Consider the following 21,799-nt stretch of genomic DNA (forward strand, 5'->3'; position numbering starts at 1 on the left):
TATACATACTCATACAGTGCAGTCAGACTGCATAGCACCCCACTGAGGGATGCGGCTGCTATGCAGATTGAGTTGAGTGCCTTTTTCCTTCAACAACGGGTGGGACTGCTCTGAAATACACACACACACACACACACACACACACACACACAGAAGCACACACACTTGGACAGTTTACACACGGAACGCGTTTTTGAGGTCCAATGCGCTGGTTTTTCATCGTGTTTCAATGTAAATATGGGCAACACTGGTGTTTCGACCGTTACGCCCCTTCCCGCGCTATTTTCAGTGTCTCCGCGGGACAGTCGCGATTTAAAGGCGCCGTGTCTGGTTTTAAAAACGCGACAGGGATCGTGAGCTATTTTCTATTTTCCAGATTTTCCAAGCGCGGCGTCTTTTACCGAAAGAACGCGTTCTGTGTGAACAGCACCTTGCACACTCATGCCAACATGCAATTGTACAGTATGCAGGCATAAAGCATTGGGCGATTTTAACGTTAGTTTGACATAAACTGGTGTTTAAGCACTTTATAATGCCAACTTTATTATTTTTCCAGTATCACTTGACTGTAATTATTTGGGCTAAGAGCCCTTTAAAACGACCAGGTTTATTTCGCATTAAGCTTGTCTTGAGAGTGAGGCCAGTTTATTTTATGTGCACTGGCAGATATTCGCAAAATATCTTTCAATGTTAGCATCGTGTACTTGCACCCTGATTTCATTCCGTATGCCGCAGTACTGTACCCACATATGGCTTATTTTCAGGAGCACTTTCTAATTTAAATCAAGATATATCATAAATCAACTCTAAAATACCAGATAGGACTTTAATCTGAGCAATTTGATTCTCTACAGCTACCATTTTAGTCCAGAACAAGTTTAGAATAAAACCCTGTTTTTGACAATTTGATTATCAAAGATTTAAACAGCTGCAAGTGATTCAGGAAAAGAGGCCATTTTAAGAGACACATTGAACCAGTTCCCTCATTGATTTCTCCCATTGGAAACCACACGGATTTGGCAGGAAGGTGTTGACAATTGATTCTGAAATACCTCAAATGTTTTGTGTAAAGTTTATGTAATTTAGATTAAACTAATGCTAATTACAATGAGTACACTAACACTACTAAGACTAATAATAGTTAGTTTTTGAACTTGTGACTTGAAGCTTTATACTGTTAAATTGTGTTTTTGTTGGTGTTGTTGTTTGGTTTACTCATTTGCCAATTTCTTGTTTATTATTATTATTATTATTATTATTGTTATTATTATTATTTTGATTGATGGCGGTACATAATTCTTTATAAAAGAAAGACGTTTGAATGTTTAGACACACCATGGAGGAAAAGGATTTGAGAGTAGAAGAAAGCAACAAAAAAATTAATAATTGAAAGATGACGACAGAAGAGAGCGAAATCACAAATACGCTGAATTTCCAATATATGCATCAAGTTTCTAATAATTTGTTTCAGCATTATTCAAACTTTAACTATGTTCATTTCTTTTTTCTTTATTTAAAGCTCGATTGTGTTAAGTGCTCCTAGCATTAATTTAAAAAATAATGAAAAAACAAACTCCTCCCATTTGAAGAGGTGGGGACACTTTTTTCTGCATGACTATTGTATACTGTATAGAGTAAAGCTGGATTGACCTGGACTTTGGTGGGAGCTACTAGGACGAATAGACCCCGGGGGAAGTTGGACATGGGTGGGAAGGGTGGTAAAAGTGTTGGAGGGGTCTTTGTTTTGTAGAGTTTTCTGTCACTGTTGTTTTTCACTGGTTGTGTGCATGTATTGTTGCAGCCCTCTATGCCCTCCTTGTATTTCTTTTATGTATATAACTCTTTATAATGGGGCATGACCGTGTATTCTGGGCAACTGAACTTGGTCATGGACCCCTATGTATACACGTCTCCTCTTCTGAAATGTAATCTTGTGTGCATTTGTTTACATGTGGCGTGTTTCTCGATTTGGGTAGCACACCATTTCACACAAAACTGGAATGCTACTGGCCAGTTTTTTTGCAACAGACCCCTCCAACCAGAAATGGTCTCTCATTGACTTTAAAACAGCATCACATACATCATGTTTCTCTCCGGGTCTGTCTGCAGATCCAACCCCCCAATCACACTGTGCTCTTCCTCTTCTGTTACCTGTCAATCAATCAGAACCAAGTGTCTTTGTGATGGTAGAAGACAATCAGTTTCAAAACAAGGAGAAAAATGGTAGAGAGAAGACAGGCTGAGAGGAGGAGGAGAAAGGAAAGAGGAAAGAGGCTCTCACGGTCGCAAGTAGGCGACTGCTGCCCTATTTAGCTTGCTGTGGTGCTTATGGTGTGCAACGTTAGCTAACTTTGCAAACACTCTTCCCTGATAACCTTAAAGTAGCATTGCATAGTAATGCATCAAAAACTTTCAAGTCTTTCAAGGAGATTTAACTCCCACATTAAATTTTAACCACCAAAAACAGACAAAAGAAGTAACATTTTAGCATTTTAATGCCAACCGTGATGCTAACAACTAATGTTCACTTAAGTAGGTAGCTACATTTCGTCTCACTTAACTACTCCCACACTGCAGGACTTGAATTGAAAAGGTTCAAGTCCAGCAGTGTGTATTGAAAAGAGCTAGTGCAGACAAGTGCTAAAATTTGCGGTAACAATGCTCTCTAATAAACATAAACCAGCCAGTAAAGAGCTGCTGAGGCTGGTTGTCTTTACACAGAGACCTATGCAAAAATACAAATCAAATAAAAGCCTTTACCTCAATCTTAATCGATGTGGTTGGTTCAGGCTTTTTTTTCCCAGTTCCTCAAAATCCACTTCAGTAACTAGGATGTTGTTCAAGAATACCTGTACCAATTATAGAAAAAAACACTTGTACTGTTACCTGCTAAGTAAACTGTATTAAACTAGCCTTCACTTCAGTGGGGTTAGCAAATCTGGTCTGTTGGTTTTTATAAATGCTTTGGGCACTTGGCAGGCTGAGAGACCAACTAAATGATAAGCTAACCTAGCTAAGACCAGCAAACCATCTTGAGTGTTTTTTAAGTAGGGAATTTCAGTGTAGCAAATTAGCCCAGATTATTTAATACTGAAACACTGTATGGAGGAGTGTTTGCAAAGTAAAAAGCTCATGCACATAAACTCTTCTTAGAGCACATCTACCCAAGCCAAAGACTGATCCAAGGGTAAAGACAATCCAAAAAAAAAAAACAATCAGTGTGTGATTCTGAAGCTGGTGAGATGCCTGGCTGACTATATTTGACAGGTGTAAGGATTTCCCTTTCATGAATTTAATTTCAATGTTAAGACCTAGTGCAGGAAATATTAAGGAGAAAACACCAGTCCTTGTTTAAAATCTTCTGCTCAAGATTTTGACGGTTTTAATATCCCATTGAAGCTTCATATTCACACACAAACTTGTTCTCAGGCAGCTGTTAAAGGTTAAAGGGCATGTTATTATGGAGAGCCTCGTTCCTCCTCCTGTCCTACAGGGGGAGCCAGAGAGCCTGTGGAGCACTTTTCATTCAGTGCAAGAAGGAGACAGATTGGAGTAATAACTGTTACAGGAAAAAAAAAAAAAAAAAAAGGTAATATGGGTAAATTGCGTGTTTTGAAATAAAATAAAACCATTGTTGAACATTTTCACGCTATTGTCTGTTTATCTAGCCTGGATTTCACTGCAGCAATAAAGAGAAAAAGAATATATTTTCAATGAAATATATTTATTTGTTAATTTTTTTTTACAAAAATACAAGTATATTTAAAAGATCTAATATTACAAACTAAAGGTGATGGGATTTACCTTTTATCAACTATTTGGCCCTATGATGCTCATAATGTTATGACAAATCGGGGATTTACAACTTTTTTTGCATTTTAAATAACATTAAGTATTGGCAAAATGATCACTATCAATTAGATTAGGTGTCTTCCGGGCCTCCATTTTGGAATTGCACCAAAAGCCCTAGGTTTCTGGACCACAGACTTTTTTAGTTAAAATATTTGCTACTCATATCACATTTTCAGTGCATGACAAAACACACTGAAGATGCTAGCATGCCACATCGCCACTATTCATTTCTATACGTGAACCCTGTGGAGATTCTTTCTTCAGACTATCTGCTGTAACTCTCCTGTCCTGTGGGGGTGCCGTAGAGGGAAGCCCAACGCCTGTGGTGATTAACTTTCCAAAACCTTTCCCTTGGGACACCGCATAGGATGAACGACGCTGAAGGGTTCCTCTCTGAAACCACGACTTCAGCTCAACAGACTCATTCGAGCTGTGGATCTGCATGTGTAAAAAGGACAATATGGTGAGCACAGACAATAACACAACAACATGTCTTACATACTAATTGTGACAAAAGGATTTGTGATAAATCAACCTTATGTTTGTTGGGGTTTGTTAGCACAAGACCTAAGGCCCGTATGGTTATTGAGGGAAGGACAGCAATACAGGTGGTCACACATATGGTCAGCCAAACCTCAGGGGTACTGTATGCATTTGGTGATGCTCCTGAAAATTCAAGTTTCAGATAATCAACAGCGTTTCAACATTAAGGGAATCTGCTTGAAATCCCTTATAAAGAGTTTCCACATTCTTATATTTCACAGCTAAACAGTCTTTTAACACTGCCTCCTGGTGGTGTGTATAAATACAGAGAGTCTCAAAAATTCAGATTGTGAAAACATGAAAGGTTACCATGCTCATGCAAAACATAGGAATAGAGGATTTTATAATTAGATATCTATCTATCTATCTATCTATCTATCTATCTATCTATCTATCTATCTCTCTCTCTCTCTCTATATATATATATATATATATATATACATACATACATACACACACACACACACACACATATATAGTAGTATAAAATTTGACGCACTTTGCAGTATCTGCAAAATATTAATTATTTTACCAAAATAAGAGGGTTCATACAAAATGCATGTTATCTCATTTTTCACCATCTTTTGCGTATTTGAACGCTTTACTACAATGACTGTATGATTTTGAGATCCATCTTTTCATACGCAACTATAACAAAAGTTCAAACGCTCACTGATGCTCCAGAAGGAATCACGATGCATTAAGAGCCAGAAGTGTAAACTTCTGAACAGAACAAAGACATGCACATTTTTCTTATTTTGCCTAAATATCATATTTAGTACTGCCCTTCAGAGGCCACAGAAGATAGTTACATGTTTCCCAGAAGTCAAAATAAGTTCAGTTTATCCTGATCTTCAAATTCAAAAAGTTTTCATCTCCAGGCTATTAATGTTTCCTTCTGGAGCATCAGTGGCGTTGTGTCCCTCAGTTGTCGTCAGTGTGAAAAGATGGATCTCAAAATCATACAGTCACTGCTGGAAAGGGTTCAAATATGTAAAAGATGCTGGAAAACCAAAGAATCTGTGGGACCTGAAGGATTTTTCTGAGGAACAGCGGGCAGTTTAACTGTTCAGGACAAACAAGGGACTCATGAACAAGTATCACAAAAAAAAAAAACAGCTGTGGATCATTCAGGTAACAACACAGTATTAAGAATCAAGTGTAAACTTTTGAACGGGTCATTTTTATAAATTCAACTATTATTTTCTCTTGTGGACTATATGTAAACATCTTTTATGTGTTTATCCAGGTCTTTCTTATTCAGGTCAGTACTAAAAAAGTATGCATTTCATATGATCCATCTTATTTTGCTAAAATAATTAACATTTTGCAGATACTGACATTGAAAATGAATATGATAAATAATAAGGTTATTTTAACAATTTTCTAATATTCATTCTAAATTTTCAAAATATTTACCAATTTAAATTCATAAATTTTACACATTTATCTAATATCCATTCATTTTCAGTTAAAATATTTAATTGGTTAAAATTATTTTTAGAAGCCTGACATTTAAATACAAATATAATTATAAACATTTACTCTCAGTTATAAAAATCAGTAAATTACTTCTAAAATCTATCTATATATTTTTTTTTAAAGTCATTTGCGATTATTGGATAAATCTCGGAAACCAATACAATCATAAAAACAAATTTAAAAAATGATAAAGATAAACTAGCACCTCAAATTACTCTTTACAAGTGCATTTTCTATAAAAAAAATGGAGCCCTGATAGGGTGATATAGAAAGTTTACTACTTGATTAAATGCATTTGTCCCTTCTTTTAGGGATATGTGATTTACACGAACAATGATTAATCTGCAGACATGAATACCCAGAAAAAAGTAGTCTTTAGGTGAGGCAGTGAAGAGTCGAGCGCTATGGAGAGCCAGCATGGACAGAAAGAACGCCACCAAACTAAAAACTACTGCTGCAACGCTGTACTTAGTCCAGTATTTTGTATGTAGAATAACCTAAAAACGACAGACAGAAACAAAATGATACTTTTATTTAATCATACTTTTATTAAATAAGATCATATTTGTTGATGCCATTACCTCAACAGTCATGGTGAGCACTACAGATGTTTGAACCGTTACGGCTAAAGTCTGATAATCGAGAGCAGAGTACTGCAATATTCCCATAGGGATGAAGAACAGGATGATGGAGGTGTAGATCGAGTAGAGGAGAGTGATGGCCAGAACTAAAGGATTGAAAAGCTGCTTCCTCTGTCCAATCGAGTAGATCTCAGGCCAACACAGACAACTCTTGGCGCTCACATCCTATCATGGAGTTAATGTAACCAGTTAGACTTCCAGATGAACCAATCAGATGTTAGATTTCTTGTGATCGGTTGGTATTTAGCTTACCTGTTCAAAAAAACCCATGCACTGTATAGGCAGGGATGTGTACAGTGTTGTGTAGAGGCTAATAAACCAGCTCTCATACATAGGCTGGAAAAGAGGGAAAAAATGCACCAAAATAAGCTGCTCATGTAATTTCTTAGAGAAACAATACTGCATGTTGTTTTGACTGTTTGACTGTAATGGCAGATATTCTTGCAGTGTGGTTGGAGTCGGTGGGTGTAAAGTGAATTAAGTGACCTAGTTGCTCTACCTGAGCGCTGAAGCCATTGTAGAAACTATACCAAATGTGCACCAGAGCAAAAGCAGTGGTTTTGTAGAGGAAATAGCGCAGAAGGATGCAGATGCGGTAGTATGACCAGTGCCCGTGTACCAGCAGCAGCCTGCGAAGGAAGCTGAACTGAGCCAGAGCGAAATCTGCATTCTGCACCGCCTGACTTCCCTCCACGCCACAAAGACCAACGCCTATATGTGCCGCTGGTGAAAATACGAGAGTTTAGTTTGATTAGTTTACCAGAGAAATAACAAACAATGCATTTAAATAGTTGCTGTTTTGATCAAACGGTAAATATCTCACTCTTGATCATGTTGACATCGTTGGCGCCATCGCCTATTGCCATTGTAATCGAAGCCGAATGCTTCCTGACCATCTCGACCACTTCCGCTTTTTGCGCTGGTGTCACACGACAGCACAATACAGACTGGCATTGGTCAGACAGAGCAACAAACTTTGCCCCCCATTCTGCCGTTCTGGTCAATTCTGCCTGTTATGTTCAGAAAATAAACAGTAACACATCATTAATATTGTGAAAAAACAAAACAAAAAAAACCCGCAATTTAAAATAACTGTTTTGTATTGTAATATATTTTAAAATGTAATTTATTCCAGTCTTCAGTATCACATGATCCTTCAGAAATCATTCTAATATGCTGATTTGCTGCTCAAGAAACATTTCTGATTATTATCAATGCTGAAAACAGTTGTGCTGCTCAATATTTTTGTGGAAACAGGCACTGAAAAAAATGATTCATTGAATATACTAAATTTTTTTAAGGTAAGTGATTGCAATCAATTTATGTTAGCTATATTTAAATAAACAAATTTATTTGACTAACTTTCAACATGTTTTTTTATTTTTTTAAATGTAACTAAAATGAAATTGTTTGCAACCACTTACACTCTTAAAAATAATGGTGCTTCAAAAGGTTCTTCACAGCGATTTTGGTTCCACAAAGAACCATTCAGTCAAAGGTTCTTTAAAGAACCATCTCTCTCTTACCTTTTTATAATCTGAAGAACCTTCTTTCGCCACAAAGAACATTTTGTGAAACAAAAAGGTTCTTCAGATGTTAAATGTTCTTAAATGGAACCATTTAGACAAAAAAGGTTCTTCTATGGCATTGTGAAGCACCTTTATTTTTAAGAGTGTACCTTAAAAAAATTTAGTATAATTTTTTTTTCAGTGTACATTTTTTCAAAAGAACAGCAGTTAAATAGAAATCTTCTGTAACATTATAAATGCCTTGACTGTCACTTTTGATCAATTGAATGCATCCTTCCTGAATAAAAGTATTACTTTCTATTATTGTACTGTATATATTATATTCTAAAATGTTCAGATTTAAAAGTATGAACCTTTGGCTTTATACGCTCACCAGTTCAGGACCTGAAATGACGAGTGCTGCTTTGCTCTTCACTGCTCTCTTGTCTGTGATCCAAACCTCCGGCTCTTTAGAAATGACATGAACATCTGGAGAAGGAGACTCTAGAAGCTGCCTGGAAGTGTTGACAACAGTCATGTTGCGTTATATTACATGCGAATGTGTATTTGTATAAGAGGTTCGATGCAAAAACTTTTCCAGCGTCAAGTAATTTTTCTGTTCTCACAAATTCACAACCTATCAGAAAACATTTGATGCTTAACAGATAGCTATATGGATAGCATCATGGACCAATTAAAGGTCATTGTGGGTGTGACTATCTAGCGTGACGTGATAATAATAGAAACAAAGCAAAACGACCAACTAGTTGCAACCATACTTCTATATGCTTCAAATGGTGACAGGTGGTACATACAGTCTGAGGCTGCATCCAAAATCCCTACATAGTCGGCAAAAAACGGTGTGTGAAAAGAGTAGCATGCCTGAATTCACAGTATTCATAAAACATAAAACGGCTGCAAGTAATTACTTATTCAAAAGAAGTACCTGCTCAGAGAATGTGTGATTTCGGACAGTCTGAGTGTCTAGAAAATGTGTGGTCATAAAACTGTCATCAGCACAGAATTCAACAAATTCATATTTCAGCCTCATGCTTTTAAAAATCGTTTGCAATTTTAGGAGTAATAATAAAAATAATTATTAAACATTTTATTTAAATTATTACATAATATAATTATGATTTAATAATCATCATCACATCATAATTATTATTAATAATAATATACATTTAATTGTTAATTATATTAAATATATTTAGTGAATAATGATGATAATAATAATAATTATTCATTATATAAATAAATTACAAAATACAACCATTAAATTATAAAATTACATAAAAAAATATTAATATCACTATTAATACAGTTATTATTATTTTATTATTATGCACATACAGTGAAGAAAAGTTGAACATACCACTTTAAACAAACTGTGATGTGGGGCACATTAATACTAAATTTGACATTATTTAGTATGGGTAGTTTGCAAATTGGGTGCTTGTCACAGTAACAGCTGATTCGAATGATCTCAGATTGTAGAAATGTTAATGATATGCCTGTATTTTCTGACCTAAGCTCCTCCCCTTGAATCAGAGTTGTGTCTGGATCCATCAGTTTGCATGCATATCCCACATTCACAGCCGTTTCTGTTAGGAAGAGGTAGCAAACAGCGTAAATTTGTTTTAATTTACTGCTTTAGGTTCTTAAAACCAGTTTATACATATGCTGAAACAGCACCTGTTTTGTCTCCTGTCAGCACCCACACCTTCACCCCCGCCCTCCGCAGGGTGGCGATGGTCTCAGGGACACCTTCCTGGAGACGATCCTCAATGGCAGTCACGCCCAACAGCTACACAAACAGGATTGTTTTATAACAGAATGCTACATGCTTTCGATAATCTGCCGTCCTACAGTTGACTCCAGAGACAATTAGTGTTTCATAATAACTCCCTTTGAGTACCGTTAAGTCTTTTTCCATTTGTTCATATATCTCTTCGAGCGCGGTCTCCTGGTTACCCGTCGATGTGCCCGCCTGACTGAGGGTGCGGTTCCACTCCGTCCACAGGGCTTCAGGAACCGAGCGCACTGCTACACACAGAGTCCTCAGACAGCTCTGAGAGAACAGCTGTCAACCGCACACACATCCAAAGACATCAACAAATGCCTCATACATAAACTCATACTCAACCACTTTCCTTTCACACCAAGAGCGATAAATATGAAGATATTTTTATGTGACCCTGGACCACAAAACCAGTCTTAAGTCGCTGGGGTATATTTGTAGCAATAGCCGAAGATACACTATATGGGTCAAAATGATCAATTTTTATTTTATGCCAAAAATCATTAGGATATTATGTAAAGATCATGTTCCGTGAAGATATTTAGTGAATTTCCTACCGTAAATATATCAAAACTTAATTTTTGATCAGTAATATGCATAGCTAAGAACTTCATTTAGACAACTTTATCTAATATTTAGATTTTTTTGCACCCTCAGATTCCAGATTTTCAAATAGTTGTATCTCAGCCAAATATTGTCCGATCCTAACAAATCATACATCAATAGAAAGCTTATTCATTCAGCTTTCAGATGATGTAGACATCTCAATTTTGAAAAATTGACACTTATGACTGGTTTTGTGGTCCAGGGTCACATATTAGCATCCACACCAACACACAATAACATTGTTTAATTCATTATAAGACATATAAGAGGTCATTGTACTATAAAAACATCCTGTACGTTTCAGAGCTCAAAACTTTCTCATTAGTCTAAAAACAGCTTATATTGAAGTCACTCTATTAAAATGACCGGCTGTGGAATGTACTGCTTTATTATGTAATAGCGAGGCTAAACACCACCTCTGCAGAAGATCAACGCCTGCTTCTACATCACTGCCTGTTTAGCTCCGCCCACCAATTTTGCGCATGTAGTGTTTACGAGAGAGGCGAACACACAGGTCTACGCAGAAACCAAACGATAAAGATGGCGCTGAAGACAAGACTACGATGTGCAGTGCCAAGTTGTGGAAAAACAGTCGCTGAATTGTCTTCCTTCTGATCCCAACGTTATAGGAAAGAGGGAATGATCTTTATTTTTAAAGAAGATCCAGACCGCGTCAGTAAGAACTTGATCCATTGTTCACTTCATTTTAGTTTTGTTTACAAACAAGGCACAATTCGACGCGGGATTTTCAAAAAGATTGAAACTAAAAGACGATGCTGTGCCGACTGTATTGGATCCGACAGTAATGTCGCAACACAAGTGTGAGTAACTGTTTTTATTAAGTGATCACTATAGTCTTTTCTTACAGATCGTATTTAAGTGTTTTTGATCTAAATCACAGCAGTGTCCATCTATGAGTAATGTAGGCTGTCAAACATACAAAAGTCAATCATAGCAGTGGGCGTTTAACTTCCAAGTCTACGATCCGCCACTTCTATTCAAACAGAGCGTTCAGATGAGGGGAGTTAAAAACAGGACAGAAAATAGCCTATTACTTCTAAATTATGTTTTTTGATGTAAAAATCTTTTTAAAAATATAAGGGGACCTCAGAGAACAGTACAAAATCATAAAAAGCCAGTTCATGATCCCTTTAAATGCTCTCAAGCTCTTTAAGCTTGAATGGATTCTGATTAGCTGTCAATAACTATTCATTTTCCATCCAATGTTGTGAATTTATCTTATGCAGAAAATTTGAATATTGCATAAAACATTTGAGAATAAAGCACGGTTTCCATCCATTGTGTTCAAGAGAACAAAATTGCCACTTCCTGGTGATAATTATTAAAGGTGCTGTATGTAGGTTTTTGACTCTACTAAAGCATAAAAATACCATAATATGTTTGCAGATATTTAAAAAACATGTTAAGTTAACATACTCGTTCATCTGAAAAACAATGCTACAGTCAGTTATTCTCCTTTGAAAATGTGCATTCTGGGACGGAATGTCTGTGTCTGTTTTGGTTTGTGACACCCGCCCACTGCCAGTTTAGCCAATTGTATTTCGACATCCCGGGTTGCCAGTTGGTGGAAAATACAGCGTATTTCATTTCATTCATCGTCATGTGCGCTCGTTCCTGTTGGTGTCGTCAATCTGGCAACCTGCGTGTGCCTCAAGTCTGAGGAGGAGGGGCCAGGTGAAAAAAACCCTCTCCAATATTTTGAATTTGGATTGCAATACCTAGTTCAACCACTAGGTGTCAATTCTACATACAGCAAAAAAAAAAAAAAAAAAAGTTGCTGCAACAAGGAAGCCTGTGGCTCTTTTTCCTACATAATAAATTACTTGCGCCTTAAGCTCTGAACACACTACACGATTTTCGGCTGTCCCAAACAAAATATTGGTATCGTGAAACAATCGTGGCGATTTCTGTGATCGTGGCTCCTAGTGAGAGAGGTTCAAAGATGGCCGTTGTCAGTCTTGTGTCCAAAGATAGCCTACGATACAGCATGATCATCGTACAGTGTGTTTGCTGGTACGAACCACGTTTACTGACCAACCAATAAAAATCCGACATGAAATCAACGTGGCATGGTGCTAAAACATAAAACTGCTTACCTCAAGCTCTTATCCCTTCCTCTTTCGCCGCTTTTACTTTTTTTCAGCACACATAAAAACTACAACTGCTAAAGTCTGATTATCATGCTCTTTTTGTTTACTACTAGCGCATGTTTATGACGTTTTATTCTTCTATAGTAACGTGCATCGTAGCGTACAAGTCAATAGGTGTTATCATCGTACAGTCTACACACGTCGTAGTCAAGTTTATTAGATCCATGACGCACAGTGTGACATGCAATGATCTAATAGGACTGCTAAAATCGTGCAGTGTGTCTTGGGCTTTAGAGTGTGCAGACAAAATGCAATAGCAAACTCTGCCATGTTATCTTGCATTCGAAGGCAGATGATGTTTGGAAAATTAATCCTGTGAGACTGTTTTAAACCAAATCATACTGATGACGGACTTTGGCATTTCAGAATGATTATATAACTGATTGAATGATTATGGGCCTTTAAAGTCGCCTCACCTCTAGAGCTCTCTCGGTGCTCTCCTGAAGTGGCCAGTCCCTCTGAAGCCTTTCCAGAACAACAAGATCTGCACCTTTACAGTACAGCTTCAACTGTCCTCCAGGGTCCCGCACTACACAAACCCATACATTAACCTATATGTTAATATGCTTTTTACACATATCCTATGTACCTTGCACAGCATGAATTTCAGCAACAAGCTGTATGTGAACAGCTTGATTTTACTTGATTTTGCGCTAATAAATTTTGAAAGCCTATGTGTTTGGCTGCACGCAAAATCTTAAGTGTTCACAGCAGAACTGAAGTATGCCTTGGGCTTCAACTTCACAATATTTTAGAAATTTGAAAAGAACAAACCCAAAAGGTAACAGTGATGTTTTTTGCCAATACAGTGGAAGTCAGTTGGCTCCAGTCATTATATAGACAAAAACATTCTTCAAAATATCATCTTTTTTGTTTCACAGAAGTTTCAAAAGAAGTCTAATAAGTTTGGAATGGCATGAGTAAATGATGACAGAATTTTCATTTTTGGGTGAACTATTTCTTTAGGAGCAGTTGATGAAACTCACCCAGTACTGACATGCGTCTCCTCTTGCTGGTGAAGTCCAGGAGGGCCAGGAGCTGATAGTTTCGCGTGAGGCCCATCTCACTGATGGTGAGGGTTTCTCGTGTACGGGAGAGAAACACCCAGCCCAGCTCCCGTGCTGCACACACCAGAGCTTCCTCATCCGGAGAGGAAGCCTGGTAATGAGGCAAACCTGTATTTTAAAAAAATAATAAAACAATGTAAAATATATTTTCCTATGATTTTGCCTGGTCTCCATTTTATGGTGCAGTATTCCATCTGGCATCCATTCTAAACTGTCAAAAATTTGTAGGCACTTCTTTTTTTTTTTTTTTTTTTTTACTTTTCTTCATATTTTTCTTCACTATGATCATTTGATTAAAATTCTTAAAGCCTTTCAAGCCTTCTAGCGCTACCAAGAGCTTAAAAGTTGCGTTTACACTATACTGTTTAAAGGTTTGAGGTCTGAATGATTTCTGAAGGATCATGTGACACTGAAGACTGGAGTAATGATGCTAAAAATTCAGGAATAAATGATATTAAAAAAAAAAAAAAAAAATAGAAAACGGTTATTTTAAACCGTAATAACATTTCATATTATTACTGTTTTTACTAATGGAGCCCAGGTGAGCATTAGAAACTTCTTTCAAAAACACTTGTCCCGACCCAGAACCTTTGAACGGAAGTGTAGGTTTTTGTCCAGGACAAGGGTCAAAAAAAAACTTTGGGGCCCCCTGCTGGTCAAACGTTGTAAATGCTATAATTTATGGCCCTGTAATTGCATTTTGCAGCTATATTTTCATCATTCCCATTCCTTATCTACTAACAATTACAATAATGCCAGAATAAATATCATTTCTACTAACCATCCCTCCACTCGCTCATGACAGTGTGGCAAAGGGCCAGAGCCGTGAAGAACTCTTGGCACTCAGGGCTGCTCCGTTCACGCAGATGGTCCACCAACTGCTGGTCGGAAAACTTCAGTCCACCACAGGAAAACCGGTTCCAGCTTAAGTCTAGCGGCTTGTTGAAATCAAGAAATGAAATGTATCAACTTTGCCTAGGTCTGTACATTAAAACAGTAATAAATGAATGTATTACTTTTTACCTTGAGTTCCTTTGACATGTCACCTGAACAAAGAGACACTTGTCATTAGTGATGTTATAAAGTACAGAAGGCTGAAAAGAGCGTCAAAGAAATTAACAGACCATAAATGTGTCCAGCAATGAAGCACTGACGAAAAAGCAGGCGGTTTTGCGTTAGAGTGCCGGTCTTGTCGCTGAGCAGGTGGCCCACCTGACCTAATTCCTCATTCAGGGTGGTTGTACGGGCCTGAGCGGGGCTATTATTGTCCTCCCAGTACATCTCAACATCCCAGCCAATCAGGAGACAATGCACCATGTGGATCACTTCAAATCTGGTGCGAGACAATGAAACGGTGAGCGAAATATTAAAAGATAACAAACTAAATGTTAAAAAAGGCATAATGAGAATATGGAGAGCTGAGGTTACGTTATATAGAGAGACATGGGCATCGAAGGACTAAGCAAAATGATGTAGCCCCAGAAGGTGAGGAAGCCCAGGTAGACAGGAGACGAATCACGCTGCAAGGTCGAGACAACGTCGTACTGAGAGGAAAACCTGTGCTCAAAAAGCCCGGCGCCCACAGCCAGGAGAAGGGCTGTTGTTAGCATGAACAGCAGAATCTGAAACATGATAAATACTGAGTTAGATAGGTAACATTTTCAGACAGATTCTTGAGAAACATTCATTAAGACAAGTGTTTTAATACATAAAGAAAACTTAAATAAATAAATAAATAAAATAAAAACAAATATAAAAATATATAAACAGAATTAAAATAAATAGTATAAATACATTTTTTAAAGAAAATCACTTCTAAATAAAAAAAATAAATTTATAATACATACATATACATAAAAAAATCACAACAAAATTAACCTAAAAAAAAGAATGGAGGTTATTTACTTGTCTTCACAATTATACTTTTGGTAATTAAAATAAGCTTTTAATTAGTAAAAAATAAATAAAAAAAGTATTTCTTACTACAATTAATCAAATATAGTAAGATCGCTCTAACCAATTATATATATATGATATTTGCTTTGAATATATGATTTGAATTGTTATATACATCTAAGACGGTCAACGAGTGATTACACAATCAATCATTTAAAAAAGCTACTATTCAGGCTATTCATGCAAATTTTAAGTTAATATTTTTAATTTTAAGTTATACAGTTTCTTTCTCTCTCTTACCACCAACACAGTTGTGTTTAGTAGTATTTCCACTTGAGTTTTCTTCAGTTTTAGTTTTCCACAGTTTTGCAGAATTTTACTATCTGAGCCTGTTATGGTCAAAGAAAAACATTTAATTTTTCATCTGTCAACCAAGGCCATTTGAAACAATAGCTCTGCACAGGACTGGTAGTGTTTAGGCTACAAATAGCACAGATTTTATTTACCTGTGTATATCGCTAATCCATAAGCTATGTCCGTGTTTCGCAGCACAGTTCCTCGGAGGAGCAGATGGTCTGTGTCCAGAAGGTGGCGCTCTCCTTTCCAATGTAACTCACCTTTGAAGGAATGCAAGTTACCGTTTGGTTCTTCGCACCACACAATACCTAAGGTAAAAAAGAGAGAGAGAGAGAGAGAGAGAGAGAGAGAAAGAGTCAAAGAAATGAATAGAAAGCTTATCTTCTGGTCACTACAAATGAATGACTCCAATGTTTGCGAGTCCATACAAACCATCAAAAGCTGCCAGGCTTTGCTTAACTGAATCTCCATTCAGCTCAGTATGAGTTACACTCAGAGCCTGGCGAAACTTCAAGTTGGTTTCTCTGCGAACAGCAGAATAATACAGTGTAAGAACAATGCAAACATGCTACATTAGCACTGGAGCTAATTTTCCACAACATGGTATGGTTCTTTAAAGTTTCTTTAAACATAGTAACAGTTCTATTTAGAGCCATATGAGCCTGAAGAATCCTTTTTTTATTGTTGAAATAGTTCAAGGTTCTTTATTCCCGCCTTTTTGTTTTTCAGATCTGTAACTGTCGAAGCCACCTCATCTAACTACACAGACTATCAACACACTCTTAACAGGTAAATTTCTTTCTTAAAATGTCTATAAATTTAAAGTTTCAAATTGTACCCATCTTTGCTCTTACCCATCGATGTCTGCTGTTTCTACGTAGCAAAGGCTGTGTGGCTCAGTGCTGCAAAGGAGGAGCAAATCTGCCTGGGATAAACAACAGAACAACCTTTAGGATTGTTAGCATTAGCTAAACTTGTTTTCAGTTAATCTCAAGTGGGGAAATAACTTCATAGCGCCACTAAAAGTCACTTTGAGACCAAAAATGAGATCAGGAAGATTGGTATTGGTATCTAATGCAATGAAATCCATATTTAAAAGTGTGACTTGCGTGTCCAAATACATTTTTGGGCTGCTGGGTTAGAAACACAGATACACACACTCACAGGTATGATCTGGTCCTTATGAAGCTGGAGAATGTCACCAACACGTACATCTTTCCACTTAACAGTTTTGAAGCTGCAAGGGAGATATTTAAGAGGAAGACTTTTTAAGTGAGAGATTCTCTGTAAATCTAAATTCGGTTGATGATGATGTGTTTGTTTTGTTTCTGAGTTTTCCAAGCCCCTGATAGCATTACTCACCCCTCAGGAGTGAGAATGTCACAAGGGCACCGGTTAATTTGTGCATCACTACGTCGTCGGCCCTGTGAGACGTGGGAGCAGAGGGAGCATTATAGACAGATGTGGGAGTGAAGGGAAAATGGCTGAAAACTGAGATACGGCTGGTATTTAAACTTCTATGTAAGTGAAAGTAGTTTAAAAACATCGATTGAGAGAATGACAAGAATGACAGACTCACCAAGTCTGTGGCTAGATCTTTACACCCACGCACAAGCAGAACAAACAGCAAAGGAAGCATAGTGCTGTACCAAGGGATGGTTGCAATTATAGGAACACTCTGTAAATGAAAGATGCACAAAGCAGCATAAATTTCCACCTATATGATTAAAAATATATAAATAAAGTAAATGGTCTGTATAAAGCCAAGTCCTAATCCCAGCTGAACAAATGCAGACCTTGTATTTCCATCTCTGTTGCAACAGTTTTGGAAGTGCCTAAAATGACTGTACCCATATGTACAAGTCATTGGTGTTTGCTGATGAGTTTTTGGCTCAAGGTCTGCATTTAAAGTCACACCAGAGGTGTTCAGCTGGGGTTAGGACTTGGGTTTCTGCAGATCAGTCAAGTTCTTCCACACAGACTAAATCAATCATTTCTTTTTGAACCTTTCCTTATACACAGAGGCATTGTCATGTTAGAATAGAAAAGAGTCCTGTCCAAACTGTTGCTATAAAATTAGAAGCACACAATTCCCTAGAATATCTTATCATTGTAGTCAAACCTGTTCATTAGAAGGGGGTGACCCAATACTTTTGTCCATATAGTATATACACACACACACACAAATATACACATACAAAAATATTGACCTACAATATGAAACCTACACTTTTAATAAATATATAGAATTATATATACAGTGAGTGTGTGTGTGTACAATGTGCTATATATCTACATACATAAAATAATATTCTGGAATAAATGTGTGAATGTTCATTTTATATATATATATATATATATATATATATATATATGTGTGTGTGTGTGTGTGTGTGTATGTATGTATACACACACACACACACATATATATATATAAATGAATATTCACACATTTACACATTTATTTCAAAATATTATTAATAAATTATATGTAATTTAATACACACACTGGATTATTATAAACAATAAATTAATAAATATTGATTAATTACTATTATATTATCTATATCAAGTTGGGTAAATAGTTTGAAAACTTTAAAACAAAGAAACAAAATGATGTAAAATAAATAAATAATAACATTTAACATTCTGCACCATTTCCAATCAACTCATTGAAGAACTGTGGCTCTTTTCATATATATGTGACCCTGGTGCACAAAACCTGTCTTAAGTCGCTGGGGTATATTTGTAGCAATAGCCAAAAAAATACACCGTATCGGTATATTAAGTAAAGATCATATTCCATGAAGATATTTTGTAAATTTACTACTGTAAATATATCAAAACTGTGTTTTTTGATTAGTAATATGCATCGCTAAGAACTTCATTTGGACAACTTTAAAGGTGATTTTCTCAATATTTAGATTTTTTTGCACCCTCAGATTCCAGATTTTCAAATAGTTGTATCTCGGCCAAATATTGTCCTATAATAACAATTTATTAATTCATAGCTTATTTATTCAGCTTTCAGACGATGTATAAATCTCAATTTCGAAAAATTGACACTTAAGACTGGTTTTGTGGTCCAGAGTCACATATGATCACATAGCTTACAAAGATCTTTATAAAATATACTTCATAACCTACAGACATTTGCATATTTGTAAACATAAAAATATGAGCACATTTACACAATATGGGCTGATTATACTGTAAAACTGAAGATATAACATGTACTATAGAGCCAGTTTATTATGCCAGTTTCAGTATAGACTCAAATGGGGTCAAGAATAAACCATAGCATTGCCAGTATTAAGTTAAGTACTCCAAGATTTATGAATCGAAACTCAAATATTTACCCTATACAATCTAACTGATGTTTTTATGATTTCTCATTTATCTAATTTATTGTAACAGAGGGTGTTTTTAGCCATGTCTATGTAAAAGTCTTTTTCAAACAGCAGGTGTTTTTGACTCACTATTTGCAAAAGAGCTTGTTTCATTCATCATGAGTTCAAGGTGGCCACTTGAGTTCAGTATAGGAAAAATGTGCTAGTCAAATAACTGGGTTTGGCATTTAAACATGAATTAGCATCGTGAATCTTTCTGTCACAAAAATGGGAAACAAAACGCACAAACCTGCAAGACCACAATAAGTAGGAAGAAGAGATTCGCTGCTCGCTGGAACTGTTCATACAGGTTAAGGGGCAAAAAGGTCAAAGGTGTGTATTTGTAGCTCCGCACCATATTGTCCTGGAAACAAAACCCATTAGGAAAGTGTTAAACAACGAATAAAACTGGGTACTTGCTGTCACACCACTGGAAACATCAACATATGTGTGGCAGCCCAAAGGAATCAAATGTTGTTTAATGCTTCCATAACTACTTCTCTCCAGACAACATGAATCAAAACATATCTCACATACAGCATAACGCCCCCAGCGGAAACAAAAGAAAGATCTGCGGTGACAGGATTGATGAAAATGACGGTCGTTGGCTCGAACCTCCCATTTGATTCCTGAGAAAAGATAATAGAACAGCATGTCATCCAAAACTTTCAGAGTTAGAAATTAATCATTTTACAAGAAATTCTGAGCCACATCTCATCATAAGAGACAAACCCACCCAACACAAGTTTTTAATTGTGTGCCTGAAATACTTGAAATGTTTTTTTTTCTGTCAGTAATAAACAACACACCCAAAGTTCATCTTCAGCCTTGAGATGGAAAACTTCACAAATAAATGTATTGCTAAATAAATAAAGTGAGTAATATGAAAACATTTATTACAATCATTTAATGTTGATTAAATGCTTGTTTAATACATTTAATACATCATTTTCTGGAGTGGTTTACAGATAATTCCGACTGTAAATTACTTTAGTATGCAATGTGTCAATTATGGAGACTAAAGCATCATATTTTTTAATGACACTTAAATTACAGTAATGACAATAAAGTATGCAATTTTTCCCCACATTTCATAACAGTAACATTCTAATAAAGACAAAAAAAAAAAAAAAAAAAGAAGATATTTCAGGGGGGAAAAAACAAACAAAACAAACATTGGAACACTGAAAAAGTTATATATATATATATATATATATATATATATATATATATATATATATATATATATATATATATATATTTTTTTTTTTTTTTTTTTCAAGCTGATAAAAATAATGACTTTACAAATCAATTTCCAAAATGTCCACAAATAAAAATATTCAGAATTTTGTAGAAATACTCAGATTTTGGCCTGGCATAACTATTACCATTAAATAAGAAAATATTAAATGTAAATTAAGGGCATAGGTAATTTAAAAATAATAATAATGTCAAGGATATTATTTATGCCATTATAAATTATATAGTCTACATTTCATCCTAGTTTTCGGTTCAATTCGCTTTAGACCAGCAGTATCACTGCATATAAAGGAATATGAATTTATTGAAATGATTAAATACAGTTTATGCTGCTTGAAAGATAAAAGCAAGTCAGTAATACAAACCTCTTTCTGCCTTGCTATCAGCCATGACAGAGTAACGCACAGAGACGGTCTGTTCTGGAAATGAAGGATGAAACCCATATTAACAGAGGTCAGTTGCAGTGACCAGTCGCATGAAATCTGTCATTCATTATACTGTTACCATGCTGATCTGAAACAAATAGACAGCGAGAGTCTTCACTACTAGCAGATTTATTATAACGTATATAAATGGAACAAAATAAGAACAAAATACACCAATAATATATATATATATATATATATATATATATAGTTGCTTAGAAATATAAATAAAAATATTTAAAAAGTATCAATCAAATGACATACGACATAAGTATACATTTATGAATAAATCAATATGTTTTTTACAATACTATTTATTACCTGGTGCATAAAATAAAATAAAATAAATATACTTATATTTTTACGATATTTTACATCGTAAATGCACACAATGAAATATAAACAAGCATGTGAACACTGAGGAATATCTAAATTAGCATCGCCTATCCTATTCCGGTACTTGGTAACACTCTGCCATGTTAGATTAACAAAACAAAGTGCTAAACTGTGAACACTTGGGAGTTTCACCTACAAACCACTTCACCTGCTTACTGTTTTTTTGTTCCTTGATAGCAGATCCCAAAGGGCTCTTCTCCCCAGCGTCTCATCCAGGTAAATCACAGTTCCAGGTGTTCCTCGCGCCAAACAACCCTTGAGCTGCATGGATACTTTAGCGCATTTGTTGAATCATGGCTCTCTTTCTCGCGCTTTCGTTTTTTTCCCGTGGATGTTGTGTTTAAGGATAAACTCCTCTCAAACCTCATTCTTTCCTGCTCTATCTCCTCCCTCTCCCGATCT

At 36.0% G+C, this 21,799-nt stretch overlaps 1 protein-coding gene across 5 annotated transcripts; it reads right to left on the minus strand.

Annotated features, from left to right (window-relative positions):
- Window positions 1–3,783: 3,783 nt before the first annotated feature.
- Window positions 3,784–21,694, minus strand: atp8b3 (ATPase phospholipid transporting 8B3). 5 transcript variants are annotated; one of them, XM_058761047.1, is made up of 28 exons: window positions 21,554–21,694; window positions 20,942–20,995; window positions 19,854–19,945; window positions 19,567–19,680; window positions 17,507–17,605; window positions 17,290–17,351; window positions 17,092–17,164; window positions 16,782–16,852; window positions 16,360–16,451; window positions 16,077–16,235; window positions 15,871–15,959; window positions 15,103–15,296; window positions 14,799–15,007; window positions 14,698–14,720; window positions 14,456–14,612; window positions 13,594–13,782; window positions 13,024–13,136; window positions 9,948–10,112; window positions 9,725–9,836; window positions 9,558–9,633; window positions 8,421–8,541; window positions 7,342–7,528; window positions 7,018–7,241; window positions 6,771–6,854; window positions 6,459–6,683; window positions 6,236–6,374; window positions 4,388–4,518; window positions 3,784–4,290 (listed from the first exon to the last, which is right to left on the minus strand). In XM_058761047.1, the coding sequence occupies exons 2-28, from the start codon at window positions 20,964–20,966 to the stop codon at window positions 4,054–4,056; spliced, it is 3,462 nt and encodes a 1,153-aa protein (XP_058617030.1). In that variant the 5' UTR covers window positions 20,967–20,995; window positions 21,554–21,694; the 3' UTR covers window positions 3,784–4,053. The 5 variants fall into 5 exon arrangements, with proteins under 5 accessions (XP_058617030.1, XP_058617029.1, XP_058617031.1 ...); XM_058761046.1 differs by having other exon boundaries at window positions 19,850–19,945; window positions 21,554–21,688; XM_058761048.1 differs by having other exon boundaries at window positions 21,546–21,686.
- Between the last annotated feature and the right edge of the window lie 105 nt (window positions 21,695–21,799).

Source organism: Onychostoma macrolepis, chromosome 22 (assembly GCF_012432095.1).
Source record: "Onychostoma macrolepis isolate SWU-2019 chromosome 22, ASM1243209v1, whole genome shotgun sequence".
In the NCBI taxonomy this organism is placed as follows: domain Eukaryota; kingdom Metazoa; phylum Chordata; class Actinopteri; order Cypriniformes; family Cyprinidae; genus Onychostoma; species Onychostoma macrolepis.